The sequence below is a fragment of the Centroberyx gerrardi genome, chromosome 8 (assembly GCF_048128805.1).
Source record: "Centroberyx gerrardi isolate f3 chromosome 8, fCenGer3.hap1.cur.20231027, whole genome shotgun sequence".
Lineage (NCBI taxonomy): Eukaryota > Metazoa > Chordata > Actinopteri > Beryciformes > Berycidae > Centroberyx > Centroberyx gerrardi.
This window is the reverse complement of record NC_136004.1, coordinates 10,750,182-10,769,922: the sequence shown is the minus strand read 5'-3', so window position 1 is coordinate 10,769,922 and position 19,741 is coordinate 10,750,182. Positions and strand designations below refer to the sequence as shown.

The 19,741-nt window shown below is 42.2% G+C and overlaps 1 protein-coding gene across 7 annotated transcripts in view; it reads left to right on the top strand.

Moving 5' to 3' along the window:
* Positions 1 to 1,702: 1,702 nt before the first annotated feature.
* The window catches only part of pbx3b (pre-B-cell leukemia homeobox 3b), a 59,806-nt gene continuing 41,767 nt past the window's right edge, over positions 1,703 to 19,741 (top strand). For all 7 annotated transcript variants that reach the window (XM_071927833.1, XM_071927829.1, XM_071927832.1 and 4 more), the window contains exons 1-2: positions 1,703 to 1,899; positions 2,620 to 2,693. In XM_071927833.1, coding sequence (XP_071783934.1) covers positions 1,703 to 1,899; positions 2,620 to 2,693 — 271 coding nt within the window. The remainder of the gene's footprint in view (positions 1,900 to 2,619; positions 2,694 to 19,741) is intronic.

The window sequence follows — 19,741 nt, the reverse complement described above, 5'->3', positions numbered from 1 at the left end:
AAGATAAGAAAATCAAAACTCTCTGTAAAGCCCCAGACTCCTTAAAGCACAGCTATTATGAAGTGTTTGCAAAATGGAAGCAAACCCCCGTTGTTATATATATATATTTTTTCAATCAATGGTAGATGCTTATAGTAGAAGTGTATTTGCTGCCTTGCATCCAGCTCAACAACGTGTCTGCTGCCATAGCAACTGCGGAGGAGCACCGAGCAGCGCCGCCTGCTTGTGCAATGGATGTCACTCGTAGCAACGACCAATCAGAAGTTCCCATCCTTTTGTACTAGCAGGCTGAAGATGGAGGGATGGAGTGGGTGGGCTTTCGGCATCATGCATCTGCCAGTAATAGGACACATCGGTCGTCAGTCCTAGTCTTTCTTGTCGGGGATTGGTCGAGGAGCTTTACTTTCCAATAATATAAACATGTCTACTGCTTGCCTGCCTTGAACCAAGGCTTACAAGGGACTATGCAGTTCTACATCAAACTGTGTAAAAACTCTCATTATGCATTTACCTGTGTTGCTGCAAGGGTAAATCTTTATTAGAGGTAGAGAATATGCACATAGGTGCCCGTGCACGCGTGAGGAAACGAGGATATCCCGCTGCTGCTGCTGCTGCTGCAAGAAAGAGAGAGGGGACTCTGCCGTGCTTTCATCATTATAATCACCATCCTAAGTACTAGCTCTTAACATTTTGTTTTTCGGTGTTCAGGCGAGAAGTGACAAGAATATAGACCCCTCCTCTGCAGGGCGGAGCGTGCATTTTCATTTCGTATTTTGTGATTTTTTTTTTTCTTTTTTTTTTACCCCTGTTCCCTGCTCTGACACGTCTGCACTGAGTGAGTGGCATTGGCACACTGTCAATCGCTCACTACCGCTGCCATCAAACAACATAAAACACACACAGGCAGAGGCTGGAGCTCATAAATTTCAGCAGGGCAAGATATTTTTTGCGCATCGCCTTTATACAACGTGTAGCCTAATTAATTTCTTCTCGCTGTTGCTTTTTTTTCTAACAGAATTCTCCCAACTTTTTCTACATTTCATATTTTTTTATAGTCACATTTGGACACCTATGCCGCAGATTGTTTAATTTTTCTAAATATTTTCAGTTGTCGCGGGAATCATTTCTGTACATTTATAGTTGGCAACATACATGCAAGCCTATATAAGATTTTTTTCTTATTTGTTTACACGTTTCCACATTGGATATTTTGTTGCCTGCGGTTTACGAGGAGGATTTGGACATTTTGGAGAGGAAATGCGCCGGGAATCCCATGAAGAGCGCTAATAAATGAGAGATCACCAAGGAGCGTTTCTACCCACCACCCGTCAAATCACAGAGAAAAGACAAATTGGCATGAGGATTCGTACGGGATACGATGGACAACGACTGTCAATTTTGACACAGAAGTTTTAAAAACAAAAATTCAAACAGCCTTATGCATTTTTGGACAAACATTATCGCGCGTTTCGACACTTTGGACCGCGCGTAAAAAAGCGACAGGATAGCGAGAACTTGGACACAAGATTTAAGCGAAACCATCACTGCTCGTCTCTTATTTTAATACGTGTTTGCTCCACATCGCTGAAGAACAACACAGCCGTGCATCTTATTTTCTGCGGCACATGTTGTAGCCTCGCTGATTTTGTATATGAGTTTTTCAATTTGTGTGGCTCAGTGCACAGACTCTGTAGCGGCTACTATGGACGAACAAGCCCGGATCATGCAGTCCATCGGCGGTGTCAGTCTGGCTGGCCACTCGGTACAAGGAGGCATGGCACTGCCGCCTCCACATGGACACGATGGGACGGACGGAGACGGAAGAAAACAAGACATTGGTGACATTCTTCATCAAATAATGACCATTACTGATCAAAGTCTGGACGAGGCGCAAGCAAAGTTGGTTAATTTATATGTTTTCCTAACTTCGCCCCCCAAAACGCTGAACGCATCATTATTGAGATGTGGCCCGCTTAACTTAACTCCCCCATGCATAACAATAGGCTGGAGTGTCTTTAATGATAGCCGTGCAGAGGTGCATTTGGTGCCTCACTGCCTTTAACACATTAGAAAGTTGTCCCTGAGATAATAGCAGCATGTTATTTAATCAGCTTGTATCTCAACTTGAGCCTGACTGAGCTTATGGTGTTCAGAAAGTTTTAGTGCACACATGTCCCAGTTGTTCAATGATTTTACATTAGTCTGTTTTAAATCATGGTACAGTAAAAACATAATTGGTATGCTGCATGATGCACGTATTGCAGCAACTTCCAAAAAAGAAGGAAATTCATAACCAACGTTAGTAAGTTCATAATGGATATAAATTGTCATAAAAATTATAACAGGGCATTATTTGTTGTAGGCTACCATAATCTAATTAGCTAAGATTTTTTATTATTTTATTTTTTTTTGTAACTTTTAGCAAAGACTGAACTATATAGCAGGTTCCTAGGATAACTTTTGAGAGACATGTCTGACGTTCACGGTGGTTGGAACATAATTAGACATAGTGCCGGCCAAAATTAATATCTAAATTAATCAATTTGCTTGTAAATGTATAAAAATGTGGTATTACAGTGACTATATTTCAATATTTATTTTTGTCTTATACTGAAACAGGAAACATGGACTGAACTGTCACAGAATGAAACCTGCACTCTTCAGCGTTCTCTGTGAAATCAAAGAAAAGACAGGTAAGATCCTATGAAAGTGTGAAAAGTGCACATGATAAAAACCTGAAGATACTCAAAGGGGGAAAAAAAAACGAGTGGAGCCACAATACAATAGCACACCGCCATCTTTACCTCCCAGTGATCCGGTGGCAGCCTGCATCCAGGTTATGGGGCAACTTTACCCAAATCAATCAATCAATCAGTCAGTCATTTTTTTTTTTTTTAACTGTCCTGTGTCTTCGTGCAATAGGAAAACTCCTATGGTTCCAGAAACGGCTTAGGTTGGTTTATCATTAAAGACACCACGCTCGTGTTTCTGCAGGAGCATCTTGTCCAATACTGGCTGCGTGGATTTAAGCAGAAAGTGCGCTCCAGCTTTCACCCTCAGCACCCTGGCACTTAACAGGATGGGGAATTCCCGTAGCATATGCTCTAAATTGCCGGGATCACACACAATTCATGCTTTATAGCACCAACAATTGCCACGTTTTCAACATATGAAGGCAACTCTACTTTACAATCAATAATTGAATCCTAATTGAAGCCACACTTCTTTAATAAAACTAGCAGTGCAAATTAGGAGAGTCAGTAATTAAGCTTGACAGTGCAAATGATACATGGCATCAGCATGTAAAAAGTACTGGGAAATTTAGAATTTTGCAAAAAAGTGTGTAGAAAATATTTGTATTGCTCTAGTAAACTGAGGCATATGGCATAGTGGCTCTTTATAATCATCACGGCTGTAGGAATCAGCTTTTAGACATCCATGGTTGAAAAACTTTAAATGTGTGTGTGCCTGTGTGTGTGTGCGCAGACACACACACATGAGAGAGAGAGAGAGATGAAATTATTGCTATAGTGTTTTCTTGTCTTATAACTTTTCTTATAACTCATACTCTGCTATAGCATGTTTTAGAAAGGTCACCTTTGTAAAGACAGATTGCAGTTTAGAGCCTATGCTATACTGTACTTTCTGCACTTTTTCCCAGTACTCATGCAACACATGTAATAGTCTGCAGCACTTTATATTCTTAAATGGTAACATACTGTTTTTTTCTCATTTACATAATAGGCTTTTACAGACAGCATTTACTGTGCTGAATATTTATGTGATTGCTCTGCTCTTAAGTTAAACATTACGCTTAGGTTAAACATTTCTATCAGGGAAAAAAGTGCTAATGAACAGATTGCTTCACAGAATTCAAACTACTGTGTGACCATTCATTGAACACATAATGTGCATATTTCCCCGGTCAAAGACAACAACAAAAAAAAAAAAAGAATAGAGCAGAAGAATGATGTGGATTTTGTTTAATTTGGCAAACATGACGGTTTGCCAGATTTGTGACCTTTGTGTGGTTTATGAGGAAATTGACTTGGGGGAGATCATAAAACTTTATGAACTTCCCCAACACAGGTGGCGTCCAGAGGGGCAGGCAAAGGGTCCACTAGTCTACCCGAGGTGATCTATACGCCTGTTGAGTTCACACAATGCAAGTGATAGAGAAAGAGAAAAGAGAGGACACTGATTACACACAGTGCCATCTTATATTTTACATGCTATCGTGGATTTGATGTGAAAGCGTCTTCCACTAGTGCAGTCGTATCGGTCCACCTGTAGAACTCAGACCTCGATGGAAAAAATATTGGATTTGGTTTCACATTATCAAACTTGGGTTACATTTTGAACGTATTCAAATATGTATGTGTCGCTCTGCTAATTACTGTAATGAGATTGTTTACCAGTTTATTTGTTGGAAGCCCTATGATGGATATGGTTGTAATGTTTTAAATGGTTTAATTCACTCGCTCAAAATAACATGTAAACAATATGAGGATAAAGGATAAAAAAAGCATGAAAATGACAACAACTGAACTTAGAATAATTATATATAGATTTGTGTGTGAAGAGTGCTTGGGAACGTGTGTGTGTGTGAGAGACAGAGAAGAGATAGAGGGGGGAGAAAGAGCGTGTGTGTGTGTGTGTGTGTGTGTGTGTGTGTGTGTGGTTAACCTGTGGTTTAGAGTCACAGCCTCCCCCTCTTAGCCATTGACAGAGCTCAGCTGGTCTGGTGGCCTTGTTGACCGGCCTGTTTTTCTAGCACACAGTGAGCCATTCACTGGCTCCTGCAGCATCGTACAGAGGGCTTCCTTGGCCCTTTCATGTCCGTTCAAATGGCACAGAGGCCGGTGTCTTTTAGCCATGGGATCGGCCATTTGGGCGAAAATGACTTTTAATAACGAATCTGAAAGCGGTCCAGCAGTCATCGGCGTAATTGCTGCACGCATGTATCATGTTATCGAGAAGTATTGTCCAGTGTGCAGAGAGTAAGAGATGAATAGTGCGTCCGAGCACTGGCGTAAAGCCTTTAGAAGTGTTATAACATGTATGGGTGAAAAGGCTGTTTGAATCTGAGCAGCTACATCAGCATTGTAATTTTGTGATCTATGGCGAGGTGGCAGAGTTGTTTATAGTTAAAAGAATTAATCATACTAATGTTGCTATTCTCTGTTTTGTCGGAAGGAGAAGTTCATCTTCCCGTAATAGAGAGATATTCTGAAGACTTTTCAGAGTGTTTAGAAGTTTCTGGCACTCCTGCAACTCTTATTGTAGAGCTACAGCATATTTCTGCATTGCTAATGCCCTAGAAGTATTAATTCACTTTGATATGCTAATTAGAGTGCATTATGCAAGAAATGAGATTAAGTGGCAGCATGAAGTCATTTGCCTGTCAGTAAATTGAGTGTTTTTAGCAGGAGGGTTTTTTCCCCCCAAATTTTCTTGGTTTTGCATTTAGATAAGCTGAATGTGAGATTCTGTAGGCAAGTGCTGCTCTTTGTCCTTTAGTCTGTGATGTGGTTTTTCTTTTTCTTTTACATTTGCTACATGCATACAACAGCAATTCATGTTTTACTCTTAAACATTTTTCATGTCAGGACAACAGAAACATTGAAGTAGATACATTTTTATAAAAAGAAAAAAAAGCAGATGCTGTGTTTATGCTGTACCTTTTTTCCCTTGGCTTCTGTGGGAAGACAATGAACACATTCAGCTGGAAATGCCTGCGATTCAGATGAGTTTTGCAGTGATTCCTCTATGCTAGGTTTGTTTTATCCTGCTGGCTACTCCCTTGTCTTGCTCTCATGCTGGAAGAGGGGCTCGCAGCAGCAGCAGCAGCGGGAGCGGCAAGAATAACAAAGGTGAAAGATTACCTCCATATGGTATTTCTGACCAGGAAAAGAGAGGTTCTGTAGCAAGACTCCTCTTTGATGTGAGGTTTAATCAATAGAAAGAGATTACAGAAAACTATTACAGGCTAAATCACGGTGTGCCACAGAGAGGCTTAGCCCTCTCCACAGCTCTCTCAGCTGCATAGCGCTCCTTTTGGCTGCGTATTGACTTGTTGTTTTCCTGACCTTTGACTCGCCAGGTTCAGAAACGGGGGGTCTGGAGAGGTAGGAGAGAGAGTGCAGCAGATTCAGGCTGATAAATGCTCAGATCCAGTGTTTAAAGCAGTGGATTAGGGAGAGACTGCACAAACAGTCCAAGCCAATGTCAGTGCTGCGTTGGACACGTTTGCTGTGCCTTTTGCAAACTGCTAAACATACTCTAGTGTATGTTTATTTGTTCATCTGGGCTATATGTGTTGTTCAGCTAGGAACACCGCGTGAGCTAAATACTGCTCAGGATGAGCCTGTAATTAACCACATGCAAGGCTGACTAAAAGCATTACCTGGAGTAAATAGAGTTAGGACTGAGGAGGTAAGCATTTCCGAAATCTATAGGGAACATTAATTTCAATGCTTCCTGACAAACAGTTAATGAGCCTTCTCATTCCAAATGGCTGTTTACTATTATTATTATTATTACTATTATTATAATTAGTATTATTGCTACAGCAGATGTCAAAGTCATTGCATCTTTTTTTCCATGCCAGCCAGGGATCAAAAATCAGCATTTGTTACATCTTGGCTGTTTTTTTTACCCTATGGTTTTATTAGTGCTGAAAATGCCCCAGTAAATGTATGACAGAGAACAGAAAGCTATTCAGCAGGAGAGACAATTGACTTTGGCTGCTTTTTGTCTCAGAGTGCCCTAGTGATGCGGCTGCAGTGACTAGATAGTGTTGTGCAGAATGGCTCGCTCACAGCTGGGTTCCTGACTGGCTCAATGGCAGGGCCACTAGTGCTTCCTCCTCTATAGCATGCAGGGGGATTGGGGAAGATGTGGCTATTATCTAAGTAGCTCCCAAATACGCTCCTTTTTCCCATCAGCAAAGATGAAAAGAAAGAGAGCCAGACAAAGAGAGGGGGAGAGGAGAAAAAAAAGGAAAACAAAGAATACATATCAGGTTCATTTGGAAGGGAAAATGGTCTTGTGCAGCAGAGATAGATGCCTCTGCATCGGTGCTGCCTGGTATCTGCACAACTCCTGGCCTGCCCGCATTCAAAGCTGGTTTTTGTACGATGATTCAGTGCTGTTGATGCCCCTCCATCTGCACACGCGAGCACCCATCTCGCACATGTCTCTCCCGCTCCCCCCTCCATAGCTCCGAGCGTTTTCCGTGGGCTCCTGTGCGATCAACAGCTCATAATTGTTTTTTGCACATACGTTATGCAAATGAGTCTTTATGGCAACTGGCATAACAATTAGCATCCTCCAACAATATTTTAGTAGGTTAATTGCGAAATTTCTAAATTGTACATCTGAGTTGTTAATTAGGCATGACAGAGGTGGTGAAATAGTTATCTTCAGGCAGTGGCAGCCAGCAGAGGCTGCTTGGGATGCAAAAAGGAAGGATTGATTGAAATTAGTTTACAGCAGTAGGAGTGTGTGGCTGCTGGAGACTCTTTGCATGCCCCGTCCTTTTTGTGGTATTGTGGTCTCTCTGTCGCTGGATGGAAGATATCGCCGTACCTGAGCCAGCCAGGGAGGAGCTAGTTGAGACGATAACCCCCCGCAGAAATAGATGGCACATTTGTGTTTATTTGAAGAAATGTTTGAAGTACGTACAAATAGGAATGAGGTGACTTGTTGTCTTGTCAGGGCTCCGGCATGAGTTAGCGAGGCGTCTTTTTTTTTTTTTTTTTTTTTTTTCTCTCTCGAATGCATCACCGCAGCTGTACTCTCGTCAAAGCAAGAAAGAGACCTTTGACCTGTCAGACGTACTTAAACCTAAATTGCACTGTGTGTTCAATCGTGAGATTTCCAAAAGTAAATAATAAATGCAGCAAACAGTGCGATATGGGAGTTTTCACTGCTCTTAAAAAAAAAATAAAAAAAGGTAATGCCAGCAACAGCTCCTTTCAATATTTCACACTTTTCATCTGACATGCGTTTACAAAATAAGTTCAGTTTGTGCTGCCTCAGTAATTTTTGTCAGCACGCACCAAAAGTTAAAAAGCCGTCAACCTGCCACTGGCTTTCTGAAACACACTGAAGTAAAATATAAAATGACCCTTGCTGACTGTGGTCATGCTTACTTTTCATGTGATAATTATCAGAAACTTATCTTACTGTGTATTTTTGAATTATGAACCAGAGTGCATGATGTAGCAGAGCACCTTTCAGGATTGTATTTATATACTGCAGTAATCAACTACAAAATGAACTCATGATTTTTTTTTAAACATGAACATTTCTGTGAGTTACTTGATCTGCATCTGATCCTGTGTCTTAATGTCCAGTACTGTATCATTAGATGGCGAGCTACAGTGTGTATTGCCATAGAGCGGTTATTAGTGTAAAAAGGGTTAGACGGAAAGACTGGTGCAAAGCAAGTCCTCTCTCAGTAATGATACTGCTATTTATAGGTCCCTATTTCATTAGCTCTAGTGTTTCAGGGAAGAGTTTTCCTCATGGGACAATAGATACCATGATGTTCATTTACTCTGTACACATTATATGTGGACAACTAAATGACCTATCATTTGTGAGTGCAAGTGCACTGAAAATAATCCGGTATTTATCACTATTTTTTGCTTTTGCTCATTTAACCCTTTCTTTATTTAAACTATTTGATAAATATATACTGTTAATTAACTGTTTGTAGGTAGTTAAAGCCCCGCTTTTTAGAGGGTATTGTAGTACAGAGGAGGGTGTGTTACTCCTACAGGTGATGGATTTGTGTACAAAAAGAGATGCTGGAATTAGAAGCACTGGCAGAAGTTAGTTACATTTTTTTAATCAGTTGTACTATTTTGACACCCCAGTGGCAGTATGTGGCTTGTTATCAGTGTCAGCTGACAGACACAGAACAATACCTTGTTGTCACCTTTCTTTTCTTTACATGAGATTGTTTTCAAGAAAAGGGAATCTGTGCCGTCTTTCTCCTCATTTGCAAGCTCGAAATTAAGCCCCCCTCTTCCCATTGTTCCATATGCCATTGTTCCACATGTTTCATACATTAGAATGATATATTGAAGGCAGAAATGGGAAAAAGACTGCAATGCAATGAAAATTTAATCAGCGTCTTCTGCTGCTTTAATAAGGCAAATAATTCTTATTGGCTGCTGTGTTAAGATTTCTAATATTTAATTCATAACAAACCTTGCATTATTCTGCTTTAGCCCTAAGACAAGCTCCTCTCTGCTGCCTGCCAAAAGGCAACTATGGAAAAAAAAAGAAAAAAAGAAAAAAAGATGTAAAAGCAACTACATACTGAGATTTTCTCAACATCAATTGTGGCATAATACTATTATATTGTGTCAGGTATTGTCTGTCAATTTAAATATATATATTTAAATTAAACGCAGTTAAATTAACCTTGCCATTGGCACTAAAGGCAGAGAAACTGTATTGACTGATGAAGATTCACTGCTGGTGCTCAGTGCACAAAGACTGAAATCCCTCCTCTCATAATTTTGCCAGCGGTCGGTATTGTGTGATCACGCTCCAAATATACCATCTTTTTATTTTTCTTAAGTCCTTGAAGTTCATTTTTGTGTCTGAAGTAATGGAAAGATGGCGAGGGGCCAGCAGCTAGGTGCTGGCTCATGTTACAGTGAAACGGCGGGCCCTGTTTTCGTCTCTCGGTGAAATGGCTTAATTGGTGTCAGAGCCCCAGGGATAAAGGCCTCTTGCTCTGAAACACAGCCACACAGGCCCTGTCTTCCCTCAACCAGGAGGAACGGCTAGCGTCTGCTGGTGAATGAGGACTAAGCCGTGCCATAACAATACCAAATGATGTTTGGGATGACAGAAATTAATATGCGCTTGCTCCCAGAAAGCTATGATTAATGACGGCGAGCAGGGGAATGCTGTCCCTCCTTTTGCTCCTCTTTGATGGGGATTGAAAAGCAAAAAAAAAAAAAAAAAAAAAAGGCTGGTTTCTCCTCTCTTTAGAAAGTGGAGGTCATCCAGAGTACATTACTGCTATTCTTCTCTCGCTTTTTCCCCAAGCTGAAGGCAGGAAAGGACTGAGCAGTTGTAATGAATTTTGGAATGATTCGCTATCATTGTGAGCTGCTGTGACGTCCCTTGGCATGTGGCTGCAGCGTTCAAACAGACACATGCAGCATGCACAGACTAGTCAGAAATAGTTTTAAGTGTAATAATTTAGTCTGATTATCGGGGAGAATTACAGCCATATTTTCCAAGATATTTTGCAATGATGGATTTGAATAAATTAAGACGCAGTTCTAATTTTCATGATGGGGTTAATGCTGATGTTCTGGCAGTGCCTTCCTTTCTTATGGAGCTTATAAACACATTGATTCAGAGGCAAATGTGTGAACAAAATGGTGGTGTGCTGTTGCCATGATAATGATCTGTATCTGTTGTGTCCTAGGAGGAGACACATGAATATTTAATTGTGTCTGCTAGAGAGATCCCCAGACCCTTCTGTTCATTTCTTACTTTCTCTAATGTGTTTTCTACCTTCCCAGGTACTTCCTTTCTAAGTAATGGAGAATTAAAGCACGCATTAAAATGATATAAATTGCCATGTAAGGGATTTCTAAGGACATTTGTCTCTGCACGGTGCAGTGGAAATTCAAATGGCAAGTTTTGACAATGGACATTCTGCTGACACAGTGTATTTGCCTCACGTTGGCTCCTCAAATAAGCATTTCCTCTGTCAAAATGATTGATACGTATTAAGCATGCACTTTTTACATCACGACGCTCTGGAAGATGATGTGGGTGCAAAGATATGAGTTTTAAACAGTGAATGAGTTCCCCTTTATATTGATCTATTTGTGCTCTCCGAGTGGCAGGTGCTATACGAAGAGTGTGTCAGCTTTGATTGTTTGTGTCAGTGATCCGAGCCGACACTGAGCTCTCTTACTGTTCCTCGCTGCACTTGCTTCCTCTTGATGAATGGCAGCGCACTGCACAGATCCTCAGAAAACTCCCGTCTCCACTGTCTCACAAAGCCTGTGAATCAGCATTGGTCCTCGCTCGGAGATATTATTTATCGCTCATGCACCCCCCCATAAGATTTTGAACGCACGTGCCAAATTGTGGGACACACCGGCATTCTTCACAGTAAAAACGTCCCGAGGGTTTGTTTAATACAATTATGTAAAGTGAAAGGCTTTTTGCACGCGAACGCGAACATCAGTTGGTGAGGACAGAAGGCGTGGTTCCACTCCTTCTCTAAATAATGAAGAATAGTTCTTAACCTGCGCGCGTGTGTGTGTGTGTGTGTGTGTGTCGGCAGGCCTGCCAGGCTGTGGCGTGAAGGTGAGGTGCGTGATGCTCGGTGCCTCTGTAAGTATGCAGAGCACGGCGGGGCCTCTCGCGGGCGCTGAAGGAGAGCATGGAGTGGCAGAGTTAATTTATTTAATGACTGAGCGTCTTATATCTCCCCAGCCCTGATTAGAATCCATGCTTGATGAGGGAAGCGATAGAGGGGTGTGCACTACCCCGAGGCCCTAGCACGTACGTTCACGGTTTTCTTTCTCCGGTCCTTTTCTTCCCTTCCCCCAAATCCATTGGGTTTTGTGAAAAAGGGGAAAAAAAACAAAAACCGCACCATAGAACAGGATATTATCCCATTTTTTGGGATTGTGTGTGTACATGTGATTGTTTCATTGATGGGAAATGTGGCTTCGTGGCTGATGAGATATGTGTGTGTGTGTGTGTGTGTGTGTGTGTGGCGTGGTCCGTGATAAAGACGAAGTGCCGTGGAGCTCTATGAACGTGGGAAAGCCAAACAGAGTGTGTCACTTTGGCAGCAGTGGCTGTCAGCATCGGGGAGCTGCAGTTGTAAAAACCATGACCTTCCTCTTTGCCAGCATGTCTCTCGCGGAGCCAAAGCACTGCCCCGTAGATCTGGGCAGGCAGTGGGAGGGGAATACAAACACACAGAGAGAGAGAGAGAGAGGGAGAGAGAGAGGACAGACAGTGGAAAAAACTGGTAAGAGCCATAATTGTGAAAGGGGGGGTGGGGGTTGAAGTAATGAAATACTTCTTGGAGCTATCATGACTGAGAAGGTGAGGGAGGGAGAGCGAGAGGACCGGCGAAGAGGGAAAAAATACTCCTCGGCTTCTAACATTTCCATGAGCCATCATCAGTAATGCCGCGGCAGCCTCACAAACCAGAAATTATTTCTTCAGGCGTCGCTGTCAAGTGTTATTCAAATAACACCAGCCTCACATTTGAATAACAGCCGACATTTTGAATTAATTAATCAGACAAGATAGTCTGGGCCTTTTCTCATTAGTCTACAGGTCAGGCTGGGGAAGATATATGCGCTGGTGATGATATACTTGTCTTTAATAGTGATTTATGGAGATTTTGGATTGTACTCGATTTGTCAAAGGCCCTGGTAGCAGAAAAATAGGACAGTGCATATTTCATTACCTAATCTCCGATACATTCCATGATGCTAAAAGATACACTCCTGTTGTTTAGATGCTTAGGAATCCCTTTTTTTTTTTTATTCACTCGTCTTGAGTGAATAAGCACACACGCACACACACACACGTGCACGCACACACACACACTCACACAGACGCACACACACATTTAATCTCCTCTCATAGACCTTTCCCATTTTACTTTTCCTATGCAATTAAGCGAGGGCTGTAAATTATAACTGTGCCGTACTTTAATTATCATGGTGTAAAAATAGAGTTCCTGTCTTTGAGAGGATTTCATTAACTTACTCAATATTCCATGTCAGCTCAAAGAATCCCAAGATTGTATTAAGGTTTTTATTTAACGTGCATAGAGTGCAGTGTGTCACTGGTATTTACTAACACAAGTTATTTTTACGTTTGATAAGTAAAAGATTGGATTTTTTTTGTCATAATTATATTTGTGGATGCACCTTAGTATAGCCTGCTTAAAGCATTTACAGACTGTTGTGACATTTTATTTTGTGTTCATGCAGGGTGGAGTATACAGCCACGATGGTGTAAAAGAAAATGTATATTTCTGTAAAGAGTGCAGCGTTAATGATGTGGTCTCACCTGTTTTATAGGGTGTTGAATATTAATGAACACATTCAAACGGTTTGCACACGTTTTTTTTGTGTGTGTGCCATACATAGGTTTTAATTGCCCAAAGTAGACATGCAGTACATGCAGTATGCATCTGTATGTTTGTGCTAGACTGTGTGTGTATGTGTGTGTGTGTGTGTGTGTGTGTGTGTGTGTGTGTATTTTCCTGGTGCACAAGTGTCAGGAAGCTACGAGCTGTTGCCATTCCGGTGAGCAGCCCACACAAAATGCACCAACACCAGTGTGACAAAACATTCAAATAAATTGCTGTCAGGCTGCCGAAACACCAAGTGCAGCGATTTTTATCTGACATGTGGAAGACCCAGACATGCAGTCCTGACAAGTAACGCCGGAGCACCTGTGAGAGACGGGCGATAAAAATCAGGATATGCCTGATCCTCGGCATAACAATACCTATCATTACTTGATATTATTACTCTTCTTTAAGAGAGAGCTCAAGATAGAAAGATAGTATGAACGTGGGGGCTTTTTTAAAGCCTGGATAATAAATGATCTTAGGGTCTCTTTTGCGTAGCTGCACTTTTACAATTTACAGTGGAATTATATTATGCAGTCTGGTGGCATATCAACAAGTACTGGATTGGCTTTACACACATGCAGCACTGTTTATTATACAGAGCAAACCGCTATGTTTTTTGTGTGTGCATGTTCATTGTAAACAAAGACCAAGGTTAGGACAGTTGTTTATTCTTGCCCAATCCAGCATCTTGATTCATCGGCTTATTATTTACTCAATATATTTAACAATCAAATGCATGATATGTATGTAAGATTTAATTAGCATCTATCAATTTTTGAAACATTTTAATTAATCAAAATCATGGTTTTTTTTACATTGCATTACTAGAAAGAAAAAAAGAAAAACCTACAATGATGGATTCCACTTTTTCGTGCACAGTTCTTTGCAGTTTGAATATAATTCAATGCATGGTCAGTCAGATTGATGGCAATGACTGGACTTGACTTTTTTTTTTTTTGTACTTTTCAAAGCAACATGGGGGGGCGAGCAAATATTAAGAACGTCTGTGCTGCTTCACTTATATTCATTGAGTCTACAAAATTGGCTCAATAATGCTTAAATCCAATTGAGAAGCGGAAAAAAAAAATTGCTTTTCAGAAAATCAGAGACAAAGGACTCACTGTGGAATGCGCCATCCATTCTCTACTGTATTGTTATTTTCTCCCTTATAGGTTACTAATGAGGAATAGGCCCTCATTATGATTTTAAGGATGAGAGAGGAAAGCTTTTAATTAATGATATGTAAATGGTTCTGAATTGATTATGTTAGAATATCAAGAGAGATGGGTAGAAGCTGTGGTGTAATATATTTTAATTAAGAATTAATTAAAAATGATGGCAATTTTATAGAGGCTCACAGAAAATAGTGGAATTTATTCTCTGTCACAAGTAAATCAGCCTTTGATTAAATAAACGGACACATACTGTATTCATTGAAGAGTTATATTTATACTTTGCCAGGAAGAATTATTCAGTTTATAAAAAAAATGATCAGTGCGGCATGTCAGTGGTCGACCACAAGCTGGGTTCTCTGGGGTTAATGGTGATTTATCTCATTCCTAATTCATGAGATCCTCCTGGTCTGTGTTAGCTGGATCAATAAAGCTGTGTTTCCTTTTGAATTCAATGTCTACAATTAGATTTGCTATGCGGAACACAATTATAAGTAAGACATGAATGCGCGTTTTTATCACTTGTGGCAAGTGAATGTGCGCCGCAAAGATATCAATCTGTTTATGAGGTAAAAAGATTTGTGTGAAAAAGATGAGTTGTGACTAGACGTGGACCCTAGTTAACCTTTTTAATTGCTATCTGCTTTCTTTCATTCATTCTTCAGGGGAGAGGGAGGCATAGGAGACGCTAGCTGCATTAACGGCGCGCGCCACTATTAAAGGGAGAGAGGTCTTTGTTTTCTGCTAACAGTGGCATGCATGCTCTGTGCTAAACTCTGCGATCAATGGCAGAGAGGCTGCTATCACAGCACTCGGAGCAGGCGTAGCTCAGGGGGGGGAGGGGAGGAGGTGGGGGTGCGGGGGGGGGGGGGGGTCCCTGGTGGTTCATTTTGATTGGAGCGCAGAGTTTTGTGTTGAAAGGCGAGGGAGAGACAGGCTGTTGGAAGCAAATCCCCCCGGATCAGTTAGAGCTTTGCAACAAAAACACCTTGATATTCCTGGGAACATTTGCTTAGGAAAAGAATGAATTTAAATAAACGGGCAACGGGAGAACGCAATGATCTAAAGCATTTCTGAAGGTTTGTGTGTTTAGAGAACGCTCGTGTATCCTAGGTTTAGAATTAATTTAGCATCCGCACGGCAAATCAGAGTAAATCACTCCAATGTGAAAGAGGGGGGGGGGGGGGGCAAAAAAAATCACTTGTAACTGTAATGTAATAATGTAACTGTATCTTGTCGATACCTCGAACCTCAATTGTGAGGAGCTTTTTTTTTTTGAATGAATGAAAATGTATGGTAGAGTATGTAAGATGGTGTGAATGATAGGCTGAAGAGCAGGCAGAGGCAGAGGGTGAGTCTATGGCAGAGGAGGGTTTTTATGGGCGTACCAATCTGTTATGGGAGGCAGGGAGGATGTGCTACTTGAGAGGGAGGCAACGTTGAATGGATTATTAGTCCGAGTACCCCCATACCAAGTCACATGTAAAGGCTTAGAGGCACAGTAAACAGTCTCACACATACAGCATGCATTCACATGTTCACACACACACACACACAGATACACATAGACGGACGCGCGTGCACAAACATGCATGCATACAGCGCATGCACACCAATGGCTGGCAAAGCATCTTCTCTTTGACACCTGCAACTAGTTGCAATACATCACTGTCAGGATCGCTTTCCCCACCTATCCGCATTTGCACGTTAGTTATCCATGGAGGCCTTCGTCAAAAAGTTGAGCAGTCTTGACACCCGCTCCCCAGTGGGAACAGGAAAGGTGAAGTTGTGTTGGGAGGTGCCACGCCGCGTGTCATCGCCGGCTGCACTCTCTGCACCCAACAGCACTCTAATGACAACTGAAGGGAGAAATGATGGTTCAACATACAAATATTATGCCACAATTAATTCCTTAATTGACACTTGAAGTGAAATTCCGAACAGCAAATGCAAATATCTAGTTTTCTATCTAATCTTTGCTATCTTTAGTTAGACGGATAACTGCATAGTGCGCTAAAGTTGTCCGTGCGTTACATTTATGAGATAAACGCATAAGAATGAGAACATAAAAGGCCACGTTGAGGTTTATTCTCATTTGTTCTGGGTCTCTTGTGTTGCATGTATGGTTGCGTAACTGACTGTATGGCTGCTGAGGAGGCAGTGAGGGCATGGCGCCTCCTGTGTGAGCTCACTGTGGAGATGAGGAGAGTCTGCCAGTGGCACTGCTAGTGGTGAGCACCACCAGCTCCGGCCATGGTGGAGGGGGTGCGGGGGTGGTGGTGGTGGTGGTGGTGGGGGGGGGGGGGGGGGGGGGGGGGGGGGGTCAGCGTCTGAACTGGCTGATGGGAGCCAGAACATGAAACAATGCCGGGGGAACGTCTGGTGGGTTCGCTGCACAGAATTACAAGCGAGGGAGCAGGCCTGCTGAGGCAATTACAGCTTAATGGGGTCATTTGGAAGGCAATTGCCAGGGGTTAATGTAGTATGGAGAGATGAGGTGAGATTGAAGTGAAATTTTTGGCTAGAAAATGTGTTCAAATGAAAAGGGAGCAGGCAGACAAGTCGTGCACTGATGGGGTGGGAGGTTGGATGGGGGAACTGGAACGCAGGCTTTCACTGCCACACAGATGGACACGAGCGCCCATCGCTCACTCTTACGTACACCGGCGCACACAACTGCGCACGTGCACGCCCACACAGGTGCGTACGTACACACATGCCGTACATATCATACACTGCTGTGCCACTTCCTCTCTCTCAAGACATCCTCCTCTTCCTCTTCCTCTTCCCCTCTATTTCTTCATCCTGGCCCATACGCACTTTTCTTGGCCTCTCCTTGTTGGCTGAACCCTGAACAAGGGCTGCAGTGTTCCACTCCTGCTGCTGAACGCCGTCTGGAAGGAAGTGTTGTTTTACGCACAGACATGACCAACAGTGTTTTCTTTTGTCTTGGATTACTTGTGATATCATTTCCTGTATTAGAAGGGAGGACACCGACAACCGGGATAGTCTCAGTTTAACACTACCTTCCAAGACAGAAAGCACGAACCTCCCAGTGCAAGTGCAAGTTGTCTGTTTTTTTTTTTTAAGTGATAGAGAGGTAGATGTGTCAGGGAAAGTAGAAGAGGCACCTCAGAGAGTGGGGATAAAAAGGATCATTATGCGCTGTTACGTTAGCCAGTTCATTACCTTAATTGCCCAACATAATCCGGTGTTGGAAGGGTGCGCTGGAGCTTTGGGAAGGGGTCTTTGCCAGGACCTCCTAGCCCAGGTCTCGTCTCCCTGATCCCCTGATCTGTAGCAAGCAGCCCAATCATGCTAACGCTAAACTTTGATCAAAGCCAAACTTACTTAAGGTCAGCCATGTGAAATCCCCTGGGAGCCACTGTGTGCGCCGAAGCGGACTGCGGTATAGGAGGTACTACAGCACTGTGCCTTGCTGCTGCTGCCTGTGACCGTGCTGGATCACTGGACAGCAATAGCATTATCATCAGCCCTTTCAAGTCTTCAGCATTTTTACGCGATTATGCTCAACACTGGAACTTAACATCATCCATGGGTGAAGATTCCTTGAGAGTTCTCTCTCTCTCTCTCTCTCTCTCTCTCTCTCTCTCTCTCTCTGTTCCCCAGCCCCTGGCTCATACTCTCCTGCCATCTCTGTGAAGTCTGTGCTTCCCCTCCCCTCCCCTCCCCTCCCCTTCCCCTCTACACAGGGTTTTTGGCCAAGAGCCGGCCACTTCACTGAGGCAGATTTTCCCAGGCTCCCCGAAGGCTATTTTACCAGGATTCCCATTAGGTCTTAACCCATTACCAATGTTCCAAATCATTTACAGAAGAATCTATTTACTTTATGTGGTAATGGATTCATTTGACATGGCTTGCTTTAAAGAAAGTCAGCGTTTAACACTCACTTTCCACCCATTTCATCTGTTACTGTACATGTTTTCAATTGTCATATTTCCTGTTTCAGCAGTGATTGTCACATATACGCCTTGGAATCCTCCCCACACTATGTTCTCCATCACAGTACGATATTGCACAATGTAGAGGTGGTGGAGGATTGTGTCAGTGCTTCAGGAAAAACAAGTGTGATGCAACTCTGTTGTCATTTTAGAGTGACAAATAGACAGTGGCAGACCATCAGAAAGGGGGAGAGAAGGGAATGGTGTCGCTGACAAACTGCCATGACCTCTTGGTCCTTTGGCTTCCAGAGCACAAGGCACATATTTACCTCAGGTCAGCAGTGGTGTGAACATGTTGGTCCCCCATGGAGAAAAGCTCGGCCTATTACACTTATCGCATATAAATAATCAAATAAAAATCAATCAAGCAATCAAACCTTTACTCAGTCTAGAATGTATGTGTCTGGTATGAAATAAGAAGAGGGGATATACAGCCTGTATATCTTTATTGTTGCCATCTTGTTACATTTAAAAATACCATTACTTGCCCATACTAAATCCTGCTTAATTCAAAAACTGCCCACAAAGCAAAGCCTTTACAACAGCGAGAGAGAAAGAGATGCGGGGCGCCTAAAGCTAGTGAGCACTTCTCTCGCCCCTATTCCATGTCACCAAAGCATCCCATCAAAGCCTGCCTCCTTCCTGTTGTAAGGTAGGAGAAAAATCAATGCTGCAATCTTTTCTTTTTGCCTCCTCCAATCCGTAATTGAAATGGAAAATCAAATGAACGGCAAGCAGATAATTGTTTTATCAATATTCCCTGCCTGCCCTACAAGGGTCAGTGCAGAATGATCATGAGTCGGGGATATGACGAGGACAAAATGTGAAATTGAACAGCTAGGAGGCAATAAATCAGCCTTGACAACTAAGAGTGACCAGCATGTAGCTGCAGCAGGCAGCTCTCCCTTCAGAATTTGTCCTAAAGCTGTCCACACTAAATAGGGAATATTCATCTCATTACTGTTGCACTTAATATTGCTATCAAATATTATTCTTAGAGTCCAGACGGCAAGTCAAGGTCACTTTTGCTATTATTGTTGTCATTGTTAGCGTGTGATATTGAGAATATAATAGAGGGCAAACCCATATGGTATAGAAGGCTTATGAAGAGACAAAGAATAAATTCAGTCATTTGTTAGAGTTGAAGTGAGAAGGGGTCGGCTGTTTGGTTTCCTTTTGACATGTTCATGATTATATTACTGCTTCCTATAAATAGCTTTTTGTTTTTTAAAACCAAACAAACAAAAAACAATATCATCAGCAAAACCCCTACCATCACCACTACCATCATCATCAGTAGCAACATTTTCTGTTTTTTCAGTGCATCTACCAGCCATTTCTGGTGCTGACATTAGTAAGTGGATGCAATTGTCAGGTTTTGCTGTCAAACTGTTGATGTTTACTGCATAGTATGTTAGCTTGAGTCAGAAAAAAATCATAGTGGG